The sequence below is a fragment of the Suricata suricatta genome, chromosome 5 (assembly GCF_006229205.1).
Source record: "Suricata suricatta isolate VVHF042 chromosome 5, meerkat_22Aug2017_6uvM2_HiC, whole genome shotgun sequence".
Lineage (NCBI taxonomy): Eukaryota > Metazoa > Chordata > Mammalia > Carnivora > Herpestidae > Suricata > Suricata suricatta.
The window spans coordinates 73,385,324-73,409,628 of NC_043704.1; the positions used below are offsets into that span (position 1 = coordinate 73,385,324).

General features: G+C 41.4%; 1 protein-coding gene across 1 annotated transcript in view; it reads left to right on the plus strand.

The window, feature by feature from the left end:
- The first annotated feature begins 1,189 nt into the window (after positions 1 to 1,189).
- The window catches only part of LSG1 (large 60S subunit nuclear export GTPase 1), a 34,246-nt gene continuing 11,130 nt past the window's right edge, over positions 1,190 to 24,305 (plus strand). Inside the window, exons 1-8 of the mRNA XM_029939610.1 lie at positions 1,190 to 1,342; positions 3,022 to 3,148; positions 8,533 to 8,653; positions 8,826 to 8,912; positions 9,446 to 9,532; positions 16,304 to 16,364; positions 17,480 to 17,656; positions 22,360 to 22,779. Coding sequence (XP_029795470.1) covers positions 1,244 to 1,342; positions 3,022 to 3,148; positions 8,533 to 8,653; positions 8,826 to 8,912; positions 9,446 to 9,532; positions 16,304 to 16,364; positions 17,480 to 17,656; positions 22,360 to 22,779 — 1,179 coding nt within the window. The 5' untranslated portion in view covers positions 1,190 to 1,243. The remainder of the gene's footprint in view (positions 1,343 to 3,021; positions 3,149 to 8,532; positions 8,654 to 8,825; positions 8,913 to 9,445; positions 9,533 to 16,303; positions 16,365 to 17,479; positions 17,657 to 22,359; positions 22,780 to 24,305) is intronic.

The following is a 24,305-nucleotide window of genomic DNA, read 5'->3' on the forward strand; positions in this document are numbered from 1 at the left end:
TCCAGCTTTGCATGCCCCTAACTTGCTGTGATTGACTTTTTAGTTGGTCCAGTGCCTTCGTCTGAGCAGGAAGGGAGTGGACTTCACCTGCTACTCAAAGTGTGGCCAATGGACCAGAATATTGGCATCAGCACCACCCAGAAGCTTGTTAGAAGTACAGAGTACTGGGCCCAGTCCCAGACCTTATTAATCAGAACTACTTGCTAACAAGATTCCTGGGAGGATTCACAGGCATGTTCAAGTTTGAAAAGCACTGGGTTCCGAAATGCCCTCTCCCCAAGAACATAAAAGATAGTTGATGACATGTGGATATGACTCCTGACACCGTATAAATTCCATCTATGACTTGAGCAAGCTGCTTCCTCTCTGAGCATGGTAACACTGAGGTGGTTTTCACAACTAATGAAATGCAGGTAAAACGCCCAGTGCCCACACAACTCTAACCCAGCATTCTACATTCCCAGCTTTGAGACATTAACGATGAAAGAAGGATCAAAAGCGCAGGCCGCAAAAAGTGGAGCTGGCAGTGTTTTCACTTCAATTATAGGAAATATTAATGCAATTCGAAGTGGAACTTTTTTTTTTAAATAACACCGTTTAAGTCAGATCCTGTGGGCTCTCTTTGCAACCTTGCCAAACTTTGGAAACATCCCTCCATTCCGAACTCCCATCCAGGCAAGGACTTTTCTCCCCAGTTTGCAGCTAGGAAAGACTAAGTAAACAAAAACTATTTAGATTCTGGACTTGAAGGCGTCAGGACCACACCTCGAGATGCAGGCCAAAAACCAGCGCCAGGAAACAACGCCACTTTGCGGGACAAGAAGTCTCCACCTCTTCACCCGGGTCTCCGCCTCTTTAACTACAAAAACAGCTGGGAGGCGGAGTGAGGACCCGGAATACGAGCGGCCATCATTTCATGCCTCCTAGTTCCTCGCCGGACGCTAAAGGTCAACACACGAACCTGGAACGTACCATTCTTTTGACTCAAACATTTTATCCAAATTTAAGACATTCGTAGAGATAGTGATAGAAATTAAGTCCTGAGGCCATTTTCTCGTTTATATTCTATAATAGTGGTCGCAAGATGTACAAAGGGGAGTGTGGAGCAAGTTATTACATTTTCTCTTCAACTCGGGCCTCCACCACTTGGGCTCGTTCATACGTCACTTCCGGGGCTCGAGCTCTGGAATACCGGAAAACGCGCGTGTTAGGCTGAGGGGGCTCGCGTGAGGGTTGTGCTGCCATGGGCCGCAGGAGAGCGCCCGATGCCGGGACCCTCGGCCGTGCCCTTATCCGCCAGAAGACTCAGCGGAGCCGCAACCACCGTCACGCCGACTCCTGGGTAACCCAGAGCTTGTTCTCTCAGCCTTTCTTTCTAGTCAGGGGAGCCTGGATGCTATGAAGCCTAGGGTCAAGGGTCACAGGAACGTTTCCTAGGGAAAGTGACGCCGAAGTAGGGAGATGAGTTTGTGTAAGTTACTGTCAGACCGTTAAGCGAATCCTTCTAGCGAGGTCCAGACGTAGAGGCTTGAAGAGAGGACAATAGTGAGAGCTTGAAGGATCTCAAATGCTGGGGGCTCCTGAAAGTTTCAGAACAGGAAAGACCTAAAAGCTACTAATTGTGGTATTGTTCAAAGACTGGAAACTCCCAAGAGCGGCTGCCTGACCAGAAAAAGCAAAATAGCGCAGATTCTTGCTGCCTCCTCATTATTCCCTAACGGTTTCGCTTTAACATGAACAGTGCATCTCCAAAATGTGGCGAGTTGGTCTGATATTTCCCTGCGCCTAGGAATGAACATAATTTTAAGATCCTTGAAAAACGGATGAGGTAGTTTGATTTGTGCTTGTTATTTTGACTAACATCCTGCGTGCCACTCTCACACCGTCTGATTCCCCTCATATGCAGAGTAAACAGCATACTAGGCTCTTCGGTAGTCTCCAGGTCCAAGTTACCCTGGACATTAGATTACTGAGAATTTTAATTGATTTTAAAGCAATTTGTTCCATATCCTTTAGGAAATGGTAAGAAGATTGAATATGAATTCTAAAGAACTGAACTGGATTCTAATCCTTACTCTGAATTTTTTTTTTCCTGGCCTATGGCCTTAGACAAAGCACCTAATCTTTTAACCTTCAACTTTGTAATTTATTTGTACCTGTCCAGAGCATGTAGCTAGAATAGTGTTTATCAGACTCTGGATTGCACCTGGAAATCAGTTATGTGGGTCCCATCTAGTGGCTTTTTAACCCAACAGGATATCAGAATTCAAAACAGCAGTGTATTGCATGTGATAAAGTAAGTTTGTTTCAAGATTCTGTTGATTTTGTTTTACTGTACTGAATGGCACAGAATTGTATCACTGTGCGTCACAGCATTTGGAGCACTGTGTAACATGTTTTTGTTTTTTAAATTTTTTAAAATGTTTATTTTTGAGAGAGAGAAAGAGAGACAGAGTATGAGCAGGGGAGGGGCAGAGAGAGAGGGAGACACAGAATCTGAGGCAGGCTCCAGGCTCTGAGCTGTCAGTACAGAGTCCGACTCAGGGCTTGAACTAGGAGCCATGAGATCATGACCTGAGCCAAAGTCGGTCACTCAACTGACTGAACCACCCAGGTGCCCCCATAACATGTATTTTTTACTGTGGGTCTCCATCAAGAATTTTTGACATCTGCCAGGATCGGAGAGGCCTGGATTCAAATCCTACCTCTACCACTTAATAGCAGCAACTCTAGGCAAGGTATTTTTACTTGAAAAGATTGTTTCCTCATCAGTAAAACAGAGATAACTATAAAATTTATTTCAAAAGGTTTTGAAAATTAAATGAAAGAATGAATGTAAAGTGCCTATTGTGAGGTAAGAAAGTGCTCTTTTAAGTCTTAACCAGTATTAGTATTGACTCTGAAGGGTCTGACACCACTGTCAAGACCACAGAATAGTTCCTTGGGAGTTTAGAGTTTGTTCAAATGTCAGTCAGAAGCTGAAGAGAGCAGCTGTATTATTTATCTGTGTTTTATTCACAGTTGCACACAAGTGAGCTCAATGATGGCTACGATTGGGGTCGTCTTAATCTGCAGTCAGTAACTGAACAAAGCTCCCTTGATGACTTCCTTGCAACTGCAGAACTTGCAGGAACAGAGTTCATAGCTGGTAAGTGGTTTATTCCTGAGTACATAGGACACTGGTCACCTTTCCATCTTTGCTGACTGGATGCAAATACATCTGCTTAGAAGTGTTCCATGGACCCTACTAAACACACAAATGGGGATGCCTGGGTGGCGCAGTCAGGTAAATGTCTGACTTTGGCTCAGGTCATGATCTCACAGTTTGTAAGTTCAAGCCCTGCATTGGGCTCTGTGCTGATGGCTCCTCTGTCTCCATCTCTCTGCCCCTCCTTCTCCCCCCTCTCTCTTTCTCACAAGAATAAATAAACCTTTTTAAAGTTTACTCTGTGTATGAGAGAGAGACACACACATAGAGTGTAAGCAGGGGAGGGACAGAGAGCCAGGAAGGCACAGAATCTGAAACAAACTCCAGGCTCCCAGCCGTCAGCACAGAGCCCAGCCCGACATGGGGCTTGAACCACGGACCACGAGATCATGACCCGAGCCCAAGGCGGATGCTTAACCGACTGAGCCTCCCAGGTGCCCCCAGAAAGTGTTTTCTGATACCATAGTCAGAAGCAAAATTCTGGGCCTGCTGCTGTTACTTAGGCTGTTTGAATTGTGTTTTAAAGTACTTGTTGACACAACATAGTGAATTATCCATGCATGTAATCTGCCTTAGTCACTGCTCTCCGTGTGTGTGTGTGTGTGTGTGTGTGTGTGTTCGTGTGTTCTAAGTACTTGGAAAAGTACCTGGCAAAGAGGTTGCTTTGTAAACTATTTCTATTGTCCTTTTGTTATTATAAGTGTTATTGTGGTGTTTAGCAAATTCATTGATTTTTTTAAATGCTTTTATTGGGCCCCAGCAGGGACAGATTATCGTAGCTTCTGAGAGTGCAGTGTTGAATAAGTTGATTTTATTTCTGAAAATTCTGTTTTAGGTGCTATGAAAGAAGTCTATATCAAACAATGGGATCAAAAAAGATGTAGTTAGTATTCATTCTGTCTGAAAGAAGACTAGGGTCAGTCAAGGGAAGCTTTATGCTGGGGCTGAGTCTCAAAGGGTGACACAGATGAGATGACAGCACAGCATACATGAGTAGGCAGAGGACTCAAGCTAAGATGTGAGCAGCAGCTTACTTTATTCAGAAAATGGTTAGAAGTTGGCCTTGGGGCGCCTGGGTGGCTCAGTCAGTTAAGCATCGAGCTCGGGTCATGATCTCATGGTTCGTGGGTTCAAGCCCTGCGTCAGGCTCTGTGCTGACAGCTAGCTCAGAGCCTGGAGCCTATTTCGGATTCTGTGTCTCCCTCTCTCGCTGACCCTTCCCTGCTCGTGCTGTCTCTGTCTCTCAAAAATAAAATAAAAAACATTTTAAAAAAAATTTTTTAAAGAAGTTGGCCTTGCATTGGGGTTCCCGGGTGGCTCAGCCGATGACTTCGGCTCAGGTCATGCGTGATCTCACGGTTGTTGAGCTATGTTGGGCTGTGTGCTGACAGCTCAGAGCCTGGAGTCTGCTTCAAATTCTGTGACTCCGCCTCTCACTGCCCCTTCCTCCACTGGTGCTCTGTCTCTTTCACTCTCTAAAATAAAAACACTTTTAAATTTTTTTTAAAAAGAGGGGAAGGTAAGGAAATCGAGTTAATGAGTATGTTGTATTCTTTTGAGATATGTGACTGTGGCAAGGAGAGGGGTGTGTGTGTGTGTGTGTGTGTGTATGTGTGTAATCTAGGTTAATACCAGCATGTACATAGGTTATAGGGTGAGAGCCAGCAGAGGGAGAGGTTGAATATACAACATTTGGTTTGGCAGTATCAAAAATTTGAAGTACATATTTCATGACCTGATATTTCCACTTTTCAATACCTGTGCTAGAGCAGTGATTCTCAAATTATAATGAGCAGCACAGTTACTGGAAAACAGATTCCTGGGCCCCTCCTCAGGAGATTCAGTAAATGTGAGTTGAGCCAGAGAATTTGCATTTCTGACAAGTTCCCAGATGATGCTATTTTTTAGCAATGGACAGTTGGAAACAACCTGAATATTCAGTAGGTGGGAAAATGGCTAAACTGTGGTATAAATACGCTATAAAATACTCTGGCAGTTAGAAAGAATGTGGTAAATTTCTGGATACTAAAGTGAAGAATCTTGAAAAGACCCAAAATGGGGCACCTGGGTGGCTCAGTCAATAGTGTTCTGACTCTTGATTTTGACTCAGGTCATGATCTCTCAGAGCTCATCAAGTTTGAGCCCTGCATAGGGTACTGTGCTGATGGTGTGGAGTCTGCTTGGGATTGATTTAATCTTCCTCTCTGCCCCTCCCCTGCTCTCTCTATTTCTCTTTCTCCCTCTCCCTCAACAAAAAAAAAAAAAAGAAAGAAAGATCAAGTTGTGGAATGGCGCATATGGTAGGTTACCATTTACATTAAAATAATCCGACCAATCTTCTGTGTAAGTGTGTATTAGGAAAAACTTGGAGGCCCACACATTTAATCAATAATCTCAAGGGACGGAACCGAGATTGCAGGGATGGGCAGAAGGTTGGGAGTTGGTCATAGAGAATGTTTGCCTTACTTTATTGTTGAAATTTTTTATAAGGAGAGTTTATATATTGTATAATTAAACAAAAAAATTTTTTTTAATATTTATTTTAGAGCCGGGGAGGGGCAGAGAGAGACAGAGACACAATCTGAAGCAGGCTTCAGGTTCTGAGCTGTCAGCATAGAGCCTGACATGGGGCTCAGCTCACCTTTGGGGAAGGGGAGAGGGACTGGAGATTAAGCTAGTCATAAAGGCCAGTGATTTAATCAAGTGTGCGTGCATGAGGAAACCTCTGTAAACTTTTCAAATTCCATTAAAATTTATTTCATACCTTCTTTTTTGTCTCTCTCTGTCCCTGTCCCCTGCTTACACTCTCTGTCTACAATAAAAAAATAATTTATACTTTCTGTTCTTTTCCCTTAACAATGTAGAGGTGGTAGAATTTTGTTTCAGTTCTCTATAGCCTGCAGACACTGGACACGCTGGGATAGGGATTCTTAACCTGGAAACTACCTATTTCACCTGTGTGTGAACCCTGCATGTTGCATGCTGAATTTACGTGTGTGTGTGTGTGTGTGTGTGTGTGTGTGTGTGTGTGTTTTGGAGGGGTTAATGATCAGTGTTTTTAAGTACGTTTTCATATGAGTCCCTGACCTAACAGGATTGCAGAATAATGAGAGATGCTAAATGTTGTTTGGGAACTCTTTACTTTTAAAAGACGGCACAGGTAGCGTTCACTCCTTATTTTCAGCAAATGAGAAAATGTCATGTTGTGATAATATATATATGGTCATCACCCCCTGGTTCCTGATACAAGAGCTTCCAAAACCCTTGTTTGTAACTCCCTGCATCAGGGGTGAGAGGAGTCTTTTGTTATTTATAATAAGCTCCTTACAATTTACTAACTTCCTGAGTTTACGCTATTGGGGGACTTGTGGGTCCCTGGGTAGCTTCTGCATTAGGAACCAACTATGTGATTATGGGTTGCAATTTTCAGGACCTCAGAAGAAGTGCTAGAGATTGGGCTAATCATCAGTAACCAGTGATTGAATCCATCATGCCTGTGAAATAAAGCTTCCATAAAAACCCCATTCAGAGACTTGGCATCTGAAATGGAACAGTCTTGTGGGACTGAGCCTTTAAACCTGTAGAGTCTGACACTTAACTCTTGATAGTTGGTATAAGAATACGATGGAATTGTAGGACATTGAGTTGTTGTCCGGAGAGTTGGAGAGCTGGTTGCCAGTGTGGGAAAGTGCACACATTTTGGTGTCAGAAGTGTGAGTAAAAACAGTTCAGAGACAAGTGGCTGTATTATTGTGTGTGACTTGCAGCAATCCTCAGAGCATTGCTACTGAAATGAGAAGGGACACTTGGCTTTGTGTAAGGTTGGGAGGTTTGGTAGCAGGTACAGTAGGGTAAGGAATTTTAATGTTGAGTAGGAGAGTGGTTGTACCATATGGTTTTAGCCAATTAGGGAGGAAAATGAATCTATGAGCTGGTTGTGGAAATGGGAGAAGAGGAAAGAAGAGGCTAGAGGCATGCACAGAGATTAGACAAAGCAAAGAGAGAACGTCAGGTCACCATTGGAAAGGAATTTGTGTGAAAGAATGACCAAATATGGGGCTAAACGGGTGTGTGTTTTGACTGTTGGTTAAAGAGGGCATGAATGACAATAATGGTTCGGTGGACTGGACTCCACTGGCGTGTGCAGAGCAAGGTTGTAGATGGTGTTGGTGATCTGAGAGGTAGCAGATAGCAGTCTTTGCTTAAAGGTCAAGAGGAACATTGCTCAAGATGTTCTGTTGTGTCTGAACAGGACCTTCCCTTAGCAATTGGGTAAGAAGCTTAACTGTCTTCTCTTAGTGGAATCATCTGCCCGTGGAGACTAGGTGGCTATGTGTGGTGAAATAGACCTAGAGCAACATGGGGGGATAGAGCCCTAGAGCAGGGCTCTCTGTAGTTCATACATGAACTTGACATCTATTTTTTTCTTTCAGTTGTTATACAGCATTAATGTGAGCATTTATCATAAATATCATAGGTAAATTGTAGTGTAGTAGTTCATTGATTTTAACTGGAGTGAGTCTTTTTGCTGTATCTTTGCTTCCTCACCCACTCCCATTGGCTTTAATTATTCTGTTTGTAAAATGAGATTGGTGGTACTGAATATTCACAGTCCCTTCCCACTCTTACTGTTTGTTTCCATGAAATGCAGTCAGTATATGGAGTTTTATAAAATTAGTACTTGAAAAAATGGTTGGCCTTTTGAAAGCTTTAGTAAAGATTTTTTAAATTTATTTTATTTGAGAGAGAGAGGTCCAGCAAGCAAGCAAGCACACGCACAAAGGGGGCGAGCAGAGGGAGAGGGACAGAATCTTAAGCAGGCTCCATGCTTAGCACCAACCCCTACATGGGGCTCCATCTCATGACCATGAGATTGACCTGAGTCGGATGCTTAACCCACTTAGCCACCCAGGCACTTCAAGATTTTTTTCTCCCATTCGTTTTTTGGTAGATAACTTCACTTAGAAAGTATTTATCCAAGGCTGGAGGCATCTAAATCAAGAAAGCTTTAAGGGGCCCCTGGGTGGCTCTATTGGTTAAGCATTTACTTCAGCTTAAGTCTTGATCTCATGATTTGTGGGTTCAAGCCCCACGTCCGGCTCTGCTGGCAGATCAGAACTGGACTGTGCCTCAGATTCTGTCTCTGCCCCTCCCCCACTCATACTCTGTGTCTTTCTCTCTCAAATATAAACATTTTTTAAAAATTAAAAAAAAATCAAGCTTAAATTCTGTTTTAGGTACTGTATATTAGTTTTGCAAGTAGTGATGAGTATTCACTATTTATATTGTCACTTCAGTAACAGTACTTTCCTTTCTCTAAACAGAGAAGCTGAATATTAAGTTCATACGTCCGGAGGCTAGAACTGGACTGCTATCTTTTGAGGAGAGCCAGAGAATTAAGAAACTCCATGAAAAAAACAAACAGTTCCTGAGTATACCACGGAGGTGAGTTGAACAAGGATGTGGGACATTGTAAGGCATAACAAGACCCCTGAGTATAAAATTTTTAATTTGGTGTTCTCATTTTTTCCCGTTTCCTTTTCTCAGCTGTCATTATTAAATCTAAATCCCATTTTGGTAACTTGTGGAATTTTTTTTTCCTCCATGATTGTGTCAGACCAAAGTGGGACAAAAACACTAGTCCTGAAGAACTCAAACAGGCAGAGAAAGATAACTTTCTAGAATGGAGACGTCAACTTGTCTGGTGAGTATTAGAAGATGGGAAGATTTGTCCTGAAATTCTGAGTCTGGCGTTTTGGTGTGTATGCACTGCTATTTGCATTTTGAAGGCTTGACTCTTTTAGAAGGGAAATGGTAGATTCTTCTTACAAGTGCAGCTTCTCTGTGCAGCCAGCATTGCTGGTACGCGTGCATCTTTGCACAGAGATGGTAATTTGATTTCTCTGCTCCATTCCTGGCCTTATCTCCTTTTCATTCCCTTCTCTAGTCATTAGTCACTCTAGAGTTGATCACGCTCTCTTGAGCGTTCCTCCAGAAAGAGGTGTGTGGGAGAAATGGCATTTTATGTGATAATCTTCCAGGGCTTAACTAGATTAAGTAAAAAATTTCAAATCTGATTTTCATATTGACTCAGTGGAAAGTATATAAAAACAATTTGGTAGTATTTGTGTACATGTGTAGAAGCTTATTTTTTAATGCAATTAATTTGAGTGTTTATACTACTGAAACCATCAGTTATAATCTGGCAAAGATATAAACTTTTTATTCAAAAGCCAGGCTAGAAGAGGAACAAAAGTTGCTATTGACTCCATTTGAAAGAAATTTGGACTTTTGGCGCCAGCTGTGGAGGGTAATTGAGAGAAGGTAAGTTACTGTTTTCTTTTTCTGTAACCCAGACATTAGTAGTATTACATGAATTAGATTTGGATGTTGATGAATGCTCACAGGCTCAGTGGCTGGGGTGCTTGGGCCTTAAGCTATGCAAAAAGCTGTTGAGAATTATTATAAACACTGAAAATGTGTTGCTTTATTTCTTTAAAAATACAGATTTTATTTTTAAGTGAGTACATTGATAGCACGTAGAAATGGTAAATGTTTTCTGTAAGATGGGTTCTCAAGAACCTCAGTTATTTCAGCAAATGTCTGTTGAATCCTATGGAAATACAGAAAATGCAGGTGTGAACAGGAGTAGGTGTCTGACTGCAAAGAGAAAATATGTTGCAGAGTGGCCGTCAGGGACACACAGAGGACTGAAGTTCAGTCTTGTCAGATGACTTGATTCAAAGTAAATCCAAAGTGCTTACGATTCCTGCTGTGTTGCAGATAGAACGGCAGTGGGCTGTGTGCTGACAGAGGAAGGGGGGCTGATAAGGACTGGGTGAAATCAAGGAGTGGTTTGTTGTATAGACAATCTTGTGTACATGCTAAAAACCACTGAATTGCATACTTTTCAAAGGGTTAACTTTACCTCAATTATAGGTAAACAGTGGATTATACCTCAATTTTTTTTTTAAGTCATTTACACACCTTCCCCATCCTGCTCCCTCAGGAGCAGAGACAGGGCTGTTGGGCTAGAACATGGGGAAGTCAGAGTAACAAGGCAGATCTAAGTCTAATAAAAGCAGAAGCCTGCTGCTGGCTCCCAGGCTCTGTGCAGGCCCCTTAGATTCAGTGAGGCTTGAGCAAGGCTTGGGAAGGCCCACTGTGATTCTTCTGGGGACTTCTGTGGAGCAGAGTGGGTCTCTCCTTCACGGCCTCCTCAGCAGTCGAAGATGTGTGCTGCTGAAATGCCTGTTTTCTTATTTCCAAAGAGAAATAATAACCAGCTTTAAAATACTAAAACCTCATCTTGGAATACCCCCATCTCCACATTTACAGTATTGCTTTGTTTTTCTGTTCGTTTGTTTTTATTTTAGATTTTCTCCTGTTTCGTATATTGTCTATCTTTCCTCTCTGTTCCTTTTTTCCCTTTTATTCTGGTTTCTGACTTCTGCATAAGAGATGTTTCTCAGGTATCTAGTGAGGTTTATTGTCTGTTCATATCTAAGAATGAAGCATTACGAAGCGGAGTGATAAGACCACCTGTTTGGGTCGAATTTGCCAACTGATGACTTTACTGTATAGGGCTGAGCAGGGATCGGTTTTTATCTTGTTCGAGTAGCCCAGGCTGTTAGACTCTTATGGGTGTTTTCCCTAGATCCAGTCAGTTTCTTAAAGATAAAAATTGTCTCCTGCCAAGAACCCAGCCAGACGTGATGGTCTGATGCAAGATGAGTGGGCATGTTCACCATTGGGTATGTAGGCTTATTTAATCCACCCTTTTCCAGTACGGCACCTCTTTCCCACCTCTCTTGTTGCTTGAGGGCCCAATTCTGGAGCCTCTCGGGTTCATTTTCTCCATAATAAACCCTAGCCATCTGCCATTGGAATAGGAGACTCAGGCGGTGTAGCTGCCAGACTGGATGGAACAGGAGAGAGGACTTAGGAGCTCCTTACCAGACTGAAGTCGGTCCCATTCTTCACCCTTGCCTAGAGGCCTTCATCTGATGCTTCTAGTGCCGGGCTCCTTCAGGGCTCTGAGGCACGAACAGGCTTCTTGATTGCTCTACCAAGTCTCAGTTGCTGCTGTTCTTTCTTTCTCTTTGTCCTAATGAGCGTCAGAGTTAATTTTCATTTTTGTGGGTTTTAAGAGGGAACAGAGGTAACCATATGTGTTCATTCTTTCACATTTGACATACGTTTTATGTCCCTAAATAAGTAACTGGTTTCCCCAGAGTAAGCCTGTAGCTTCAACAGATTTACAGTATTACTTGCTTTGTTGCTTTTATTATGTGGTATTTTTCTGTTTATGAAAGAGAGCATGTTTCTAGCTCAGTGTCGTTTACATCACATGGAAGTGGATCTGAACTACTTAGAGATATTAATAAAAGGACTGCTGCCACATTTCTTAACAGGAAATATTTATTGATGTGTTTTGTGTAGCAGATGTCTCCTGTTTCGTAATAGGCTAGCAAAGCCATCTGCCTCTTTAATTTCGAGAGTAGTTATTGGAAAAGATTTGATGTATACCCTGTCATTGAAATGCAGGAAGCTGCTGGGTCACTGAGGGCAGAACACCATATTCCAGTAAGATAAGGCTCTATTGTGCTGTGTGAGCCTTTCCTGGTCTACGGTACTTTGCATCCTAATTCAGCACATGAGGCAAGCAGTGCTTTTTTTTTTTTTTTTTTTTTTTCATGTTTATTTATTTTTGAGAGGGTGAGCAGGGGAGGGGCGGAGAGAGGGGGAGACAGAATCCCAAGCAGGCTCCAGGCTCTGAGGTGTCAGCACAGAGCCTGATGTGGGGCTCGAACTCATAAACTGAGATCATGACCTGAGCCACAGTCGGACACTTAACTGACTGAGCCACCCAGGCGCCCCTGAACATCTGATTCTTGATTTTGACTCAGGTCATGATCTTACTATTTGTAAGTTTGAGCCCTGTGTCAGTCCTGCTTCAGATTTTCTCTGTCTGTCTGCTCATCCCTGTCACGTGTGCATACACACGTGCTCGTGCTCTGTCTCTCTCTCACAAATAAACTTTTAAAAAAAGAAAGAAAATGCGATTTGATTGTCAAATGGTAAGCTTGACTTAATACATTTCCTCAGTGTCCAGCCTAGTTGCATGAGCATTACGTCAGAACAGGCCAGCCAGACATGGATTTTTAGGAGACTGCCCCAGGTACGTCTGCAGCTTATTTCCTTCCTCCCTTCCTTCTTTCCTTTAAGTCCGCGTTAGTTAACATATAGTGGTTTCAGGAATAGAATTTAGTGATGTTATGTGTAACATATGTTGTATGTAAGTGATGACTTACACAAAACACCCAGTGTTCATCCCAGACAGTGCCCTTCTCAGTGCCCATCACCTATTTAGGCCATCCCCCCACCCAGCAACCCTCCAGCAACCTTCCATTTGTTTTCTGTATTTAAGAGTATCTTACAGTTTGGCTCCCTGTTATCTTATTTTTCCTTCCCTTCACCTGTTTTGTTTCTTAAATTCTGCATGAGTGAAATCAGATCTTTCTCGTAGTTCACTTAGCATAATACCATCCTAGTTCCATCCACATCATTGCAAATAGCAAGATTTCATTCTTTTTGATCACCGAGTAGTATTCCACTGTGTGTGTAACACACACACACACACACACACACACACACACAGGTATACTGCATCTTTATTCATTCATCAATTGATGGACATTTGAGCTATTTCCATAATTTGGCAGTGGTTGATAACGCTGCTATAAACATTGGGGCGCATGTGCCTCTTCGAATATGCATTTTTGTATCCTTTGGATAAATACCTAGTAGTGCGATTGCTGGGTCATAGGAGAGTTCTATTTTTAATTTTTTGAGGAACCTCCACGCTGTTTTCCAGAGTGGCTGTACTGGTGTGCATTCCCACCAAGAGTGCAAAAGTGTCCTTTCTCTGCATCCTCATCAACATCTGTTGTTTTGTGAGCTGTTCATTTTAGCCATTCTGACAGGTGTGAGGTGGTATCTTATTATGGTTTTGATTTGTATTTCCCTGATGATGAGTGATGTTGAACATCTTTTCATGTGTCTGTTAGCCATCTAGATGTCTTTTTTGGAAAAGTGTTCATGTCTTTTGTCCATTTCTTCACTGGATTATTTGTTTTTCAGGTGTTGAGTTTGATAAGTTCTTTATAGATTTTGGATACTAACTCTTTATCTGATATGTCATTTGCAAGTATCTTCTTCCATTCAGTCAGTTGCCGTTTAGTTTTGTTGATTGTTTCCTTTGCTGTGCCAAAGGTTTTTATCTTGATGAGGTCCCAGTAGTTCATTTTTGCTTTTGTTTCCCTTGCCTCCAGGGACCTGTCTAGTAAGAAGTTGCTGGGATCGAGCTTAAAGAAGGTTTTGTCTGCTTTCTCCTTTAGGATTTTGATGGCTTCCTTTCTTACGTTTAGGTCTTTCATCCATTTTGAGTTTATTTTTGTGTATGGTGTATGGAAGTGGTCCAGATTCATTTTCTGCATGTCACTGTCCAGTTTTCCCAGCACCATTTGCTGAAGAGACTGTCTTTATTTCATTGGATATTTTTTCCTGCTTGGTAGAAGATCAGTTGGCCATAAATTTGTGGGCCCATTTCTGGGTTCTCTATTCTGTTCCATTGATTTGTGTGTCGATTTTGTGACAGTACCATACTGTCTTTGATGATTACACTTATGATATGCAGCCTAACTTTACACCTAATAAAGCTGGAAAAAGAACAACAAATAAAGCACCAAATCAGCACAAGAAGGGAAATAAAGATTAGAGCAAAAATCAATGATCTTGAAATTAAAAAAACAAACAAAATAGATCAATAAAAGTAGGAGTCAGTCTTTGAAAGAATTAACAAAATTGATAAACCCCTGGCCAGATTGATCAAAAAGAAGAAGAAAAGGACCCAAATAAGTAAAATCACAAATGGAGGAGGAGAGATCACAACCAACACCACAGAAATACAAGCAATAGAGAATATTATGAGCAATTATATGCCAAACAGGAAGAAAATAGAAAATTGGAACAGACCCATAACCAGTAAAGAAATTAAATCAGTAATCAAAAATCTCCCACAAACAAGAGTCCAGGGCCAGATGGCTTCCCAGGGGAATTCTACCAAACATTTAAAGGATACCTGTTGTTTTGAAGCTGGTCCAAAAAATAGAAATGAAAGGAAAACTTCGAAATTCATTCTAAGAGACCAGCAGTACCTTGATTCCAAAACCAAAGACCCCACTAAAAAGGAGAATTACAGACCAATTTCCCTGATGAACATGGATGCAAAGATTCTCAAGATACTCGCAAATCAGATATAACAATACATTTTTAAAAATTACCACGATCAAGTGGGATTTATTTCTGGGCTGCAGGGTGGTTCAGTATTCCCAAATCAATCAGTGTGATATATCACATTAATAAAAGAAAGGATAAGAACCACATGATCCTCTCAGTAGATAGTAGAAAAAGCATTTGACAAAATACATCATCCTTTCTTTTTAACCTCAAGAAAGTAGTGTAGAAGGAACATACCTCAACTTTATAAAGCCCATATATGAAAGACCATAGCTAATATCATCCTTAATGGGGAAAACCTGAGAGCTTTCCACCTAAGGTCAGGAACATGACAGGGATGTCCAGTCTCACCACTGTTGTTCAGCATAGTACTAGAAACCCTAGCCTCAGCAGTCAGACAGCAAAAAGAAAAGGCATACAAATTAGCAAGGAAGAAGTCAAACTTTAACTCTTTGCAAACAACATGATACTCTACTTTTGGAAAACCCAAAAGATTCCACCAAAAAACTGCTAGAAATGGTATATAAATTCAGCAACATTGCAGGATATAAAATCAATGTACAGAAATTGGTTGCATTACTTCTATACACCAGTAATGAAGCAGGAGAAAGTGAAATCAAAAAATTGATCCCATTTACAATTGCACCAAAAAACATAAAATACCTAGGAATAGTAAATGATCTGTACACTGAAAACTATAGAAAGCTTATGAAAGAAATTGAAGAGGACACAAAGAAATGGAAAAACATTTCATGCTCCTGGATTGGAGGAACAAATATTGTCAAAATGTTTGTAGTACCCAAAGCAATCTATGCATTCAGTGCAGTCCCTACCAAAATACTACCAGCATTCTTTGCAGAGCTAGAACGAACAATTCTGAAATCTCTGTGGAACCAGAAAAGACCCCAGATAGCCAAAGTAATTTTGAAAAAGAAAACCAACGCTGGAGGCATCACAGTTCTGGACCTCTTTCCTTCCAGTGGCAGTGGCAGCTGACCCTTAGAGCATCTTTCCTATCCACAGAGGCAGGACAGGAGGGGGATCCGCCCAGGGACGTGAGATGCTTATCCCTGCAGTGCTAGGCTGTGGTAGCCCCCACTATGCGTGTGAGGGTTTTGAGGAGCTCATGTCAGCTACAGAAAGCTCTCATATTGCTGCATCTTCTGTGTGACAGAAGTTGGACTCATTGTTCCTGCTTCAGTGTGGCATCTTAAGTCAATATTTTCCTATTTTGTGTTTGTGCCATTTAAACACATCGTTGGAACTGATGAATAATGACTTGCTGGATGTTTGCTTGTCAGCCATGGGTTTAAAAAAGACACAGGCCTTGATAGTGGCTGCTGTCAGCAAGTGATTTATTAGTTTTCTTTTGAGGTCTTAACACCAGTGTAGATTAGGTACATGAGTATGCAGTAGACCTCATCTTGGATTGAAGTATTTGGAATACGTCTTTTGCCTCACCAGGAGAGTTTAGGAGAAGATCCAATTGAAGTTTTAGCAGTGAAACATCATCAGGGTTCTGGAGGACCTAAAACCGCAAGAGAATGTTGTGATTACAGGCATATCCTCTCATCCAGACCAAGTTCCCTTCAAGCTCCATCACGGAGTAGCTGGTAACCTTGGACAGGTTACTTAATTATCCTCAGCTTCAGTTTCCTCGTACATAAACTGGGAATAATTGTACCTGAAAGTGATTAATGTGCCAAGTGTTTAATATATGGACAGTGTTTGGTATTATTATGTGGTCAGTGTTTCACTTCACAGTGATTGGAGTATCTCATATTTCTTTTTCAGTGATATTGTGGTCCAGATAGTAGATGCTCGAAACCCACTCCTGTTTAGATGTGAGGATTTGGTAAGTAAAGTGTGACAAAATTCAATGTGTAGTTCTTGGTGACGCAGCGGGAGGACAGCCTCACTGAGAGCACTCACTGTAGGCAAGCGTTCTGTTCTCTCCTCCAGCTGTAAGTAGACCCCCCCCCCCCTTCTAGGGTCAGGCGCTTGCACACTGCTGCTGTTTAGACAGCTGTTGGCCTTCCAATCATCTGGAAAGGACAAACATGAATTCTCTAGCTTTTAGTTTAGAGGCCAGTTTGTTAATAGACATTTGCCAATGTTTCTCATTTTTTAAGAGACATCAGTTGAAGTAGCATTGTACTTTTTATTCCCTTCTTACCCATCCTGTCATGTTCTCTCTCCTTCCACCTTACTACCTCTTGTGATATTTTACAAGTGAGCTACGTTTGTAAAACACCACAGGTAGTAATAATTAAGGAGTGAAGATTACATTAAAGAATGTAATACAGGCTTTGAATTAATAAAATACTACACATGTGAAACATTCCTATTTGTGTTTGAGGACCATGATAGTAATGGTACAGAATATTTTTAAATCCATTGGTGAGAGACAAAAGTCTTATTTGTGAAACTCTTACAAAGTCACAGCCTGGTGTATTCCCTAATGCAGAGCTGTAGTGGGAATTAATATCAATTATTGAGTCTTGTTTCTCTTTTAGACTCAAAAAGTATTTTTTACATTAAAAGATGAGATGATTATTGGCTGTCATCGTTTAGCTACAAAAATCATCTCTGCTAGCCGACAGATTGCCTAGTTCTGCAGTTCTTTAACTTTGTGTAAAAGAAACAGTTCGGCAGTATCAAAGAGATGAACAACTTTATTTAAAGAAAAAAAGTCTATTATCCTTCAACAGGGCAGGAGAGCATTTCCTTTTACCCTTTCCAGTTTTTTATGTCAAGAATATTTCTAAGTATACGTGACCTAACCTTTCTTGGAGCTTGCCGAAAGGATCGTTAGAATATACCAAGATGAAAAATCTTTAAATCAGTATTGACTTAAGACTGGGGGCAGTAAAAACATTTAGTCATATTTGGGGGGTCTTCAGTATAATTCGCTCAATTTTTACTTGTTTGAAGAGGCCTTTCTAAATTAAATACCTTTGTCTTGCCTAGGAATGTTACGTGAAAGAAATAGATGACAGTAAGGAAAATGTCATTCTCATTAATAAGGCAGACTTGCTGACTGCTGAGCAACGGAGTGCCTGGGCCACGTACTTTGAAAAAGAAAATGTGAAGATTATTTTCTGGTCAGCTTTGACTGAAGCCATTCAACTGATTGGTGACTCTGAGGTAACATGGGGGCTTTTTCAGGTCAGGTTTCTGAGAGGAGGATTTCAGTTTCTAGCTAGTAAGCTTTGGGTTTGTTTGTTTGGAGTTTTGTGGGAATTCAGGGATTTTTGTCAGTTCCCTAAATGCCCTGATACTAGAGTGGTCTATATAATAGAAAAACGAGTCACAAGGTTGCTTTCTCTGGTTGTCATTTAAAGTCTGACCTCTCTGGGACTCTGTGTTACACACTGATACTAGCTGTAATTTTTACTTTTAGAGGCACCTGTGTCGCTCAGTCCGTTAAGCGAACGACTTTGGCTCAGGTCATGATCTCACAGTTCGTGGGTTCGAGCCCCACATCGGGCTCTGTGCTGACAGCTCAGAGCTTGGAGCCTGTCTTTGGATTCTGTGTCTCCCTCTCCCTCAGACCTTCCCCTGCTCACGCTGTCTCTCTCTGTCTCTCTCAAAAATAAATAAAACATTTAAAAAACCATTTTTTTCAGCAGGAAGTTATATAGAAAGTCCTATAGTGACTTTATAATAGATTTTAACAGGAGGCAGGGACAACCAAAGCCTATTCCTCTACTTTTCAGGATTTGATTAGAATCTCTTTTAACATTGTTTTCAAAACAAAGAAATAAAGTAATTCTAAAACTATACCATGTTCTATTTTAACCCAAATTTTACAGAAACAGTTTGCAAGGGGGTGTCTGTGAATATGGGTTTTATTTTATTTTATTTTATTTTTAAGTTTATTTATTTTGAAAGAGAGAGAGCACAAGCTGGGTAGAGGCAGAGAGAGAGGATCCCAAGCAGGCTCTGTGCTGAGTGTTGAACCCACAAACTGCAAGAATATGATCTGAGCCGAAGGCAGATGCTTAACTCACTGAGCCACCTAGGCGCCCAATGTGTGTATTTTATGTAGTCTTTACCCCTAGTCCACACCTAGCATAGGGCTTGAACTCACAGATCAAGAGTCACATGCTCCACCAACTGAGCCAGCCAGGTACCCCTGGGGTTTATTTTCGAATAAAAAATATATAACTATGAAATGAAATTAGTAGAATCTTAGAGCTGGAAGGGACTTAAAGTAATATTTTTTTTTCCTAGCCTTCTCTTTTATCTCTGTCAACCGTGTGTTGAGCTGGGTGTCAGTGAATACAGTATCCTCTCCTGCTGAGCTTATAGGTTTGCTCACCTCCATGGCAAACGCTCATAATCTCTCTGTGACTACATTAAATAACAGAAACCAAGTAGCTCACTCTTTCTATCTACAGTTAGAAAGTTCTTCAGGGGTGCCAGGGTGGCTCAGTTGGTTCAGCAGCCAAGTCTTGATTTTAGCTGAGGTCGTGATCCCAGGGTCATGGGTCTAGCTCTGTGTTGGGCTCCATGCTGAAAGTGGAGCCTGCTTAAGATTCTGTCTCGCCTTCTGCCCCTCTCCCCCGCTCGTGCTCACATGCGCTCTCTCTCAAATTAAAAATATTTTAAAAAAAGAAAGTTCTTCAGTTTGGTGATGCTAAGTTGGCCTCCCTAACCCTGGATGCAAGGACTCTTCCTTTGTCCCCTTAGTTTTCTCTTTTGCAAACTGTGTATTTCTGCCTGTCTGTTCATCATGGACACAATGTCTGGGGCCCTCTTCATCTCGAGTGCCTGTTTGCCTGTGTCAGGATAACACTTAAAATTGGTGACACCTAATTGAACATGTTACTCTAGATATGGTTTGCCCAGGGTATATACAGAAGGGCTATTATTTCTTGTGATGAGAATACTCCTAGTAATTCAGAGATTTTGTTAATTCACCCCCTTTCAAAGGAACTATATTATGGTCTTGTGAACAACCAAATCCCTCAAATATCTTCTTAAAAAGAAAAGACTTAATGCAAATTTCATCCCATATTTACATATGGAAAAAGGTTTTGTGTTTGTGGTTGTTTTTTTGCTTGTTTTTGAGAGAGAGCAAGTGAGGGAGGGGCAGAGAAAGGGAGTGAACAGAGGATCCAAATTGGGCTTCGCACTGATAGCAGCAAGCCCAGTGCAGGGCTCAAACTCACAAACTGAGATCATGACCTGAGCTGAATTTGGATGCTCAACCAAGTGAGCCACCCAGGCTCAATTTAGGACAGTACTGTTCCTCTGAAATATTTTTAGCGATTTGGGGCTAAGATAGAGAATTCATTTTGGTTGTGTAATTTGCTTTTCTCTCCTTCTAGCTTTGAATCTGCAGATTTTGTATGTTTGTCCTTCTGTTTACTCTTTCAAGCCATTGATGTTGTTAAACAGATCAGGACCAGGGGAAGAGCTCTATAACCTATTGTGAACTTCCTGAGCACTTAGTACCCAGCATTCTGATGTGATGAATTCAGATGTGCTCGCAAGGATAGAACAATAAGAATCATTCTCTTGTTACTATTGTTAATAAAAACTAACCCATAGAAAGTTTATTCTGTGCCAGGCACCACTATCCTAAGCACTTTATATATAATTTTATTCATTAAGTCTTCTTAACAGTAAGCCTAAGTGCTTATTATCCTCCATCTGGCTTCATAGTTTGTCTTCTTAACCATTATTTTTGTTGTTGTAACTCTTTCTTGGAAGCCAGCATCTTATTGAAGGTTTTTGTGGTTTTTTTTTTAAATTATCAAAAATGAAAAAAGGATTGGTTTCTATGAGTTTCAGGTATTCCCTGAACTGTTAACCAAGTAGTACATTCTACTTCTTGGCATGATCTGTTCTCAGGAAGCCCTTGTTGCCTCCTATTGGTGACTGTCTTTTTAGGGCTCACCAGCTGCCTTGTGGACTTACTCCCATATCCATTTCTAAGGTAACGGTGTGTGGTTATGGCAGATATTCCTTCTTCCTTCCTCAGCCATCATCTGCTCCTCCCAAGTCTTCTGAAGTCTCTGATGTTTTTCATGATTTCTCAAGACCAGTAACTAGGTTCTGTTGTAATATATCTGTAATCACATCTGTCGTTTGAGTATCAAACATGAACTTATTAGAAATAGTTTGAAAATCACTTTTCTCGCCTATCTGAAGCTTGGTTCTTCCTTTACAGTTATTAAACTCCTTATTAGAAAGAATATGACAGTTTTCAAGCTGAGTACCTTAGTTTTTTTCTTGGCCATCTGTTAAATTGCACTGCATTTTCTCATTTTTTTTTACAGTAACTGTCATGAAGTCCTTATGTTGTCTTCATGATTTTTCCTGAACCTAAACTGCTTCTAGTTTAAGGTGGGGTCTTTTTAAAAGTTTTTATCTATTTATTTATTTTGAGAGAGAGAGAGCTCACGCATGCATTGGGAGGGGCAGAGAGAGAAGGAGAGAGAGAGAGAGAGAGAGAGAGAGAGATTCCCGAGCAGGTCCTGCACTGTCATCACGGAGCCTGATGCACAAACCCCCAAACTGAGCCATCCAGGTGCCCCAATAACAACAACATCACATTATTGTTATTTGTTTCTTTCATATTTTGAAATGATCCAGAAGAGCTCATGGTGAAGACACACCATCTTCTTTATGCTCGTTGTTTGTTTCTCATAGAAATTGTTTCCAGGTCTTTGGTTCTCTTAATAAGCCTTAGGGATTTTGTTAAGTTGTGGTTTGTTTTTGTTTTTGTTTTTGTTTTTGAGAGAGAGCATGAGCAGGGGAGGGCCATAGAGGGAAAAAGGGAGAGAGAGAATCCCAAGCAGGCTCCGCACTGTCAGCGCAGAGCCCATTGTGGTTCTTGAACCCACGGACCGTGAGATCATAGAGTTGAATGCTTAACCCACTGAGCCACATAGGCGCCGCATGCTGTTTCTTTTTGACCTACCAGGTTTGAGCATGAAATCATGCCTATTTTCTCTGACATTTGGTTTATATCTCTACTTTTCTAAAATTTAGGATACCTGCTTAACTCCTTGTGTCTTCTGTGATGGTTACTAGTTCTAACATTAGGTAATTTAGAAATGATACAAGGTTTGCATCACTTCTAAATCCAGACCAATTCACTATTGTTGATACAAATCAGTACAGTAATACTGTAAATTGTCTCAGTTTTACTTTAGTATCAGTAAGAATTCAGAAGAATTAACACATCCCTGAAGAGTAAATGGTTCTTACCTTTTTTTTTGCACATATGAATAAGTGTCACCGGTGGAGTTAAGTTTTGTTGTATATTTCATCCTGAGGGAGCTATGCTCCACAGTACTTTGATTTATTAAAGGCAATTATAAAGGAATAGGAGTTTCCTTAAATATGCAAACTGCAGTCTTTAAAAATGCAAATGTAAAAAGAAACTCAAATTACAAAGTCTGCCCTTCTTGCTTTGTGCAGAGAAGAGAATGTTAAATGTTTTATTGTTAATGAGAAATGCTTTGTTCTATAGCCCATTGTGAAATGGCCTTCTGCCAAAGAATTCAGCTTGACATGGGCTTTTCTGAACTCTTGTTTTCTTTAAAGATGTATCTGTTACAAAATTAATGCATGTTTGTACAGAGTTCAAATACAGAAACATAAAGTGAAGGTTTGCTGTTCCTCCCATTCCCAGAGGGCACCATGGTTGATAGTTTGGTTATGTTCTTAAACTGAAAGGCTCACGTTGTCTCCCTGTTTTCACCTTTTCTGGTCTCCTTCATGACTTTTCTTGTCCTCTGTTCTTCAACAACCAACTCTGCATACTCTCACTGGAATGAAAGATGCCATTGTTGTACCCATCTGAGCTTTTGTGGTTTGTGTTGTTTCATCAGGAACATGTAGACGAGGGTGCCGGAGAAGCCAATACAACTGAGTCTGAGAACTCCAGTTGTGATGAGGCTGAAAATCCTCACAGTGAGACCGAACATCTCCTGGACAAGGGCTCCCCGACACTTGGTGAGGTTGCCACTAGCGATGAAGACAGTGAGTACGAGGACTGTCAGGAAGAGGAAGAGGAGGAAGAAGTTTGGCAGACGTGTTCGGAGGAAGAGAGCAGCCCTGACGAAGAGGCCTGTGGCTGGGACAGGAAGGAAAGCCGTGCCGTGGATTCCGAGGTTCAGGGCAGGAGTGCCCTGCAGAAGACGCACACACGCGATTTTAGCCACCTGGTATCAAGGCAGGAACTGTTGGAGATCTTTAAGCAGCTACACACTGGGAAGAAAGTGAAAGACGGACAACTTACTGTTGGACTGGTAAGGAGAAATAGGCCCTTAGATTGTTACCACATGGGTATCTTTATATCTAATCCAGTGGTGGCTACACTGGACTCTAAGAGACCAACCAGGCTTCTGGCATCATTGGGATCATTATTGCCCTCTTGTTGCCCACTGGCATTGTGGGAGTAGGCAGTGTGACAAGAAAAGTCAAGAGTGTGCTCTTTGAAGGCTTATATTGGTTATGCCTCTTTTCAGAGTAATTATCTTCTCCTACCTCCTTCCAGTTCAGCCCTACCAGTCATGTGACTTCCCAAGAGGAACTAAGATGAGAGCACTTGTAAAGGTGTTTTCACACTTCCAGGTCAATATTCTTACCTTCTGTAGGCTTTTGCTGTCATGTGATCTTTGCTAACTTGTACTGTAAGTGTTCCAGATGCATTTTAGAAAGAATCCTAACATCTTTGTGCCAGGCAGAAGGTGACTGGTGCTTTGGTTGCATAAGCAAGGAAAGGAGGGGCGCCTGGGTGGCTCAGTTGGTTGATCCTCCAACTTTGGCTCAGGTCATGATCTCATAGGTTCATGAGTTCCAACCCCATATCCAGCTCACTGCCTACGGTGTGGAACCTGCTTCAAGATCCTCTGTCCCCTCTCTCAGCCCCTCTCCTGCTTGCACACATGTGTGCACTCAATCTCAAAAATAAAAGTAATAAAACAAAAAAGAACAGGGAAAGGAGATCACATCCTTAGCTACATATACACTAACTCTAGAGGTGGCTGTGAGAAGAACCCAGATCTCAGGGGTGTAGTGCAGGGCTCCAGACAGTCCCCTATTTAGCTAAGGAAATGTAAGATGTTAGAGAAGATGTTTTATAGATCTTGCATCCAGGAAAACAGAACAGTGAAGGAAGGTAGATCATGGAAGGTTTAAAACCTTCTAGCTTTTAAGTTACGTGCCAAGTAGAGCTAATCCTAATTGTTTTGAACACTGTCCCCTTCCCAAAGCATTCTTAAAATTATTATAGCAGATTGGTATTTTACTTTAGAATGCTAGTTAGAGGAATTGTCCCTCGAGCCAGGCAGATCTAGTGTAATTCCCAGTTTTATGATGGAACTGATTTACTTGCTATAAACCTTGGGAAATGTAGCTGATTTCATCTTAGCTTTACAATTCCATTGCTATATATTATTGCTAAAAATTCGTTTTCCACATGCCACCAGAAAGCGTAACAGCTAGTTTATTTCTCACATTTATGGAAAAGCTAGGCAGCCTCTCTACTTTCTGAATGTCTTACTCTAGAAATCTTGAGTATGAGGCTAATTTACTCATTCTGTGAACATTTACTGATCACTGGCCACGTGCCAGGCGTCCTGCTGGGCCATGACAGTGTCTCAGGAGACCAGACACGCAGTCTCCACCCTCCAGAGCTGCTAATTCCAAGTGTGGGGATTGATAGAGAGGAGGACATCCAGCGCCCTGTAAGAGTTGTATAATGAGCCTGGTCTGCAGGAGGTGGGGGAGATGACAGCAGAAGTCCCCTGCCTCCAACAAATTGTCCTGACAT